General features: G+C 39.9%; 1 protein-coding gene across 1 annotated transcript in view; it reads left to right on the forward strand.

Moving 5' to 3' along the window:
* Positions 1-5,000, forward strand: part of LOC137984549 (uncharacterized) — a 17,791-nt gene that overhangs the window by 11,563 nt on the left and 1,228 nt on the right. Inside the window, exons 5-9 of the mRNA XM_068831713.1 lie at positions 198-254; positions 1,009-1,035; positions 3,532-3,680; positions 4,324-4,373; positions 4,458-4,529. Coding sequence (XP_068687814.1) covers positions 198-254; positions 1,009-1,035; positions 3,532-3,680; positions 4,324-4,373; positions 4,458-4,529 — 355 coding nt within the window. The remainder of the gene's footprint in view (positions 1-197; positions 255-1,008; positions 1,036-3,531; positions 3,681-4,323; positions 4,374-4,457; positions 4,530-5,000) is intronic.

Genomic DNA, 5,000 nt, shown 5'->3' on the forward strand with positions numbered 1-5,000 from the left:
GACGTCATTTCAGGGAAAGATCCGTACCTCTCACGAGCTCAGCCATGGAACAATTGACTTACTGCGCATTAAACGTGAAACAATGTAGTGAAATGCATGCGCCAACTGTTGCACGATTTTTTGAACAACCCAGGAAAGCCCATTTTGTTTGTCAAATTTATCGACTACACGCATAAAGTACTAATTGAAGACGTCCTTTTTCATACTCCGGAAGTCATACGAATGAAACCTGTCTCACCGGCAAGTGATTTGTGGTAAGACTGAATTAATGAAATCCAGAGGATTTTAAGAATATGTTCATGAGCCTGTTACGGACAAACTAGTTTTCCTACGTGTTTTCGACAATTTTTCTTTCATCGTTTGCATGGAAGAGATTTTTTCTCTGATTTTTTTCCTTTGGTTGCTGGTCATGTTGTGTTTGGTAAGAGACCCTGCTTTGTCATTTATGTTTCAAAAAGTACACGCAGGTGTAGCAAGGCACATTATGCTTTGATATTGTGATCGCCTATGGTTCGCAGAAGGACCCTGGTAATATCAAATTCGAGCAAACAATTTGGTTTGTGAACTACGAAAAACAGACGACGAATGTTTTCCCGATAAAGAAGATGCCTTGTCGTTCCAACGAACGGCACCACTGTTTATCGCTTAAAACAGTTTTTGTTATCTTCATGCCCTGAGAAAGAAGACCACGTGGCGGAGGTTACTTAGCAACAGCAATTTTACCAGTTCCCAGACAACTTTTCCTTGACGCATTATACCCACGAACAACTTTCGACTTTTTTGCAAGTCTTCTTGCTGAAAAACTGAAACGCCAGTTTTTGAACACTTGGCAATTTTTTCCTTGCCACGTTTTGTCCCACATTAGCCAGTGCATGAGGAAAACCTGCTAAATGGAAACTTAATTGCCTACTAAATTTTTTTCCGTGTAACCTGCCATTTAACGAATTTAAAGTAATTTTTCAATCGAGGGGTTTCAATTGCATTGCTTTATCTTCGTTTTTTTGATAGGAGCCTTGGTGTTGTCACATACGTCTTGTAAGTATTGAATCAAAAATCTGAAATGATGGACAGTTTCAATTATATAGGCAGTCTAGATTTATCAGCCATCGTCCAGCGAATAAGCGATATTGTCACATCTTTCAGATAACTAGATGCTTCTGTGAAGCATACACTGGCTTGCCCGTGGTACGTGCTACAGAAAATCAGAAGGCACTGAATTGTGTGGTATTGAAATACAGCATTCCAGTCTCTGAAGAATAACAAATAAAAGAGAAGCGAGAAACATTGGCTTCTGGGCTGACATGTTGATAATTTTCAAGTTCCCTCACAACTTCTTTTCACCACAAGTGTGCCCTATGAGCATCCGAAAACTTTGTAATACTAAACTTCACTGAAGTCAAGCCCTGTTTCGCGGGGTTAGTGTTGGGATGGGAGACCAAAACAATAAACCCCTCATAAAAAACAGAAACATCTGACCGAAAACGAACTCAGCAAGGTACAGATTCTGTTAGCGTGCTTTATGCAAAACAAATATTGATGAAAAAGCAAATAAATATTGATACACAGTTTTCAGAAAGAGCAGAAGGAAGTTTCCCGGACGGTCGCTCGAGAATAAAATATTTACGACATGAAAACAACATTAATTTTGAACCTTGAAGATAGATCGTTTTCACTGTCACGCAATAAAAAAAATAAATCAAAAACTATCCAGTGCAAAACGCTAAGAAATTGTTATCTTATAGAAGATAAAGAAATAAGACACTTGTCCAAGTTTTAGGCCTCTGCGTTTCCCCAAACTTCAGATATTCGTCGAAATGTTTCGCAGGCCGGAAAATAGTGTAAACATCTGGAACTGACTTTGGCTATCTAGGCGACTGATTATCACTACTGAAAAAACAAGCATTTACATAAGCACTTTTCCTAATGCTCTAACTTCTAAAAGGGCTCAAAATCATGAGATAAGTATATATTTTTCAACAAACTTGATCGTAGCTTTGTGTCACGCACCTACATAATCCGGAAATTCAAAATGCTCTGGTTTCCATAAGCTGTGAAATTGTCAACAGATATAGATATGCCGCCTCTTATGCCTGATGAGGATAAAAACTTTGGTGGATCTTTAGTTTTAGAGTTTGGAAGGTGATGACGTCACGTGAAAACGATCTATAGAATATAAAAAGTTACGATCAGCGACAAACATTTTGGGAGATTTTTGCTACGTTCAAGTAAATTGCAAAATCGAAAGTGACATGGCCGGAATTCAGCGGGCGCCGTGATTAAGTTACCGCGGCATGTTTACTCGCCAAACAGTGAAGCATCTGTGTCAAATGATGGCAAGATACCGGGTTTTTGTAAGTTTCTTTTTCTGTCAAGTGTTATAAAGTTTGACAATGAAATGAGCGAAGTCAAAACAAAGATCACAATCGCCCAACTCTTATTTATGCAAAGTCAAAATTTACTCTCCAAGACACGTACGACGTTATTTATCACCAGGTAATTCCATCATTTTGGAAATAGCAGCTACTTTATTATTCATCTGCGTCAGAAGTTTTCACTGATTTTGGGGCTCATTTTGTTGAAACTCAAGCACGCTTCCAACAGGCCTGTGAACCCTTCCTGCTTACAGAGCAATACTAAAAAACTTCTCCCATATCACATTTCAACCTTAAGCTCGAAAATTCAATACACAACATGATATTATAATTCACAAAGGCAGAAAATACCACAGAATCCTTTTCCAGCGAAAATTTTATTGAAACAAACAACATATTTGCTCTTAGAGGCGAAAACCTCTTCCTATTTCATTGCGTGCGTGAAGACAAGAAACTCAATTGTGTCAAATTACCATGTACTTCAGGTAAATACTGCTCACTTTGATTTCGTCTCGACGGGCGATAGATCGTTGTCGAGGTCCAGTACTCGTCGCTTTTGAGATTCATGCCTAGTTTATCCAACTGACTTTCCATTATTGAGCTCCATAAGGGTATATTTTGTTTAAGGATCCACTAAAACGCCATTCGCGTTGCATGACTTTCGACGCCATTGCAGGCTAAGTTAATGATTCTACTGTGTCCACCAGAGAAATCTACGCAGTTCCACTACCCTCTCGATCCTAAGAAAATACGCCCAGAAGGCTCTATACACAAAGACACCACTTACCAGGGGAGTGACAGGCAAGACTTTTACCGACACGGAAAAAAAAAAAAAAACTAAAAAAAAGAAAAAAAAGAAAACAAACAAACTAAACGAAGACCTCGACTGGGTTTGCCTTATAAGGCAACCCAGTAATAAGCGCGTTATGCTTGAGTTGTTTCGTTGAAAAAAGATCTATAGATGTACTAAATATCATGTTAAGTGTTAATCCTGTTTCCTCGGGCGGTAGAGCAAGTTATTGCTCCTTGATTTTTTCCGGCACTGCACTGCGACTGGATACTTGTCTAAGATCCACCATCCTCGTGTAAGCATCGCTTCGCGGAGTTGTGTTTCTTTAACATGGTGATAGTAAATTTTTTCTCATTGCCTTCCTCGCAGGTCGAGTGGTCTGATGCCATTTTCATGTGAAGATGATCACCAGACGTTAGTCAAAGTTGCAAAAGCCGATTGGGATTTTGACGACGAATGTTTTGATGATTTGTCTCACGATGCAATGGGATTTATCGAGGGACTTCTTGTTAAAAAAACCGAGGTTTGTTCCTATTTAGGCCATAGAACTTCCCGTGAGGCGTACCCAGATCCCATCGTTTCTCTTAGCTGGTGGGGCCTTCGCACGAGAAAACAAAGGGCTCTGGATTTTGCAGTCCCAGATTCTAGGACTTCCTGAGTTCATATATGAGTCGTCGATAGTACTAAACATGGCGGCGTTCAGAAGCTTTACATTCGAAGAGTCTCTATGCGAAGGTTTAAGTGGCCTCAAGTAGGAGAATGCGGCCCATCGTATCAAACAGAAAGAAGCAATAAGTAATATATCGTAGTTTTAAGGAAAGACTCTTTAATCATTTTAGCAACCGGCTTCGTGCCAGCTCACCCCATCGCAGCACATCGGCCATTTTACTTCCTGTTCACGATTTTATTGTTCGCAAGCTAGCCACTGAAAACTTTGAATTTCTTATGTCTCTAGAGTCTTTCGTTTTCTCGTGCGAAGGCCCCGCCGGCTAAGAGAACCCATGGAATCTGGGAACGAGAATGGGGGGAGAGGGGGGGGGGGGGGGAACAGGGGAAACTTGGCACCTGTTTTGTCCCTCTGCTTTTGTCCCCAAGGTTCTTTGCAATGCACTTTTCAACTGTTTTATATTACAGCAATGTTATACTTCGTCTTCTTCTTTCGCAGTCAACGCTTTACAATAAATGAGTGTTTTCAACACCCCTGGATAAAGGTAAATTCTTGATTTGAGAAGTGTTTTGCGGCCAAGAAATTTGTTAATTATATTAACGTTTTACGTTATTTTTTCGTAATTAAGGATACTAAAGAAACAGGAACAAAGATTAACACGCAGAAACACAAGGCATTTTTGGCAAAGAGGAGGTGGAAGGTTAGATACGATAACATTACCACAGTATTATACAGGAACGTAGCGTGGGATTTTGAAGGTGTACGCCAAAGGCGCTCCAAACAAGGGGGGTATGGGGGCATGCTCCCCCTGAGAATATTGGAAATTTGAAATTTAGGGTCTCGGAAATGACATTTCCGACAATTTTAGAATCACATTTCAATAAATAAAACATTTCAACAAAACAGGGGGTTTACAGTACAAGCAGAGGGCAAGATGTCGCAAACTCTGTTATAATATCATCATCATGATCATCATCATAATCATATTTCTTTCAAAAATAACCGGAAACTGGGGGACTGGTGATAAGACTGACCACTGACTGCGTGGGCGCCTTCTATGAGATGACTCGTAGAAGGTATTTATACTGGCTGATACGTGATATCTTGATGAGTCTGCGCTGATGAAGGAAAGAGAAAAGTTACTACAGAAACATTTTCCGAATCATTTGTC

Source organism: Montipora foliosa, chromosome 14 (genome assembly GCF_036669935.1).
Source record: "Montipora foliosa isolate CH-2021 chromosome 14, ASM3666993v2, whole genome shotgun sequence".
NCBI classification, from domain to species: domain Eukaryota; kingdom Metazoa; phylum Cnidaria; class Anthozoa; order Scleractinia; family Acroporidae; genus Montipora; species Montipora foliosa.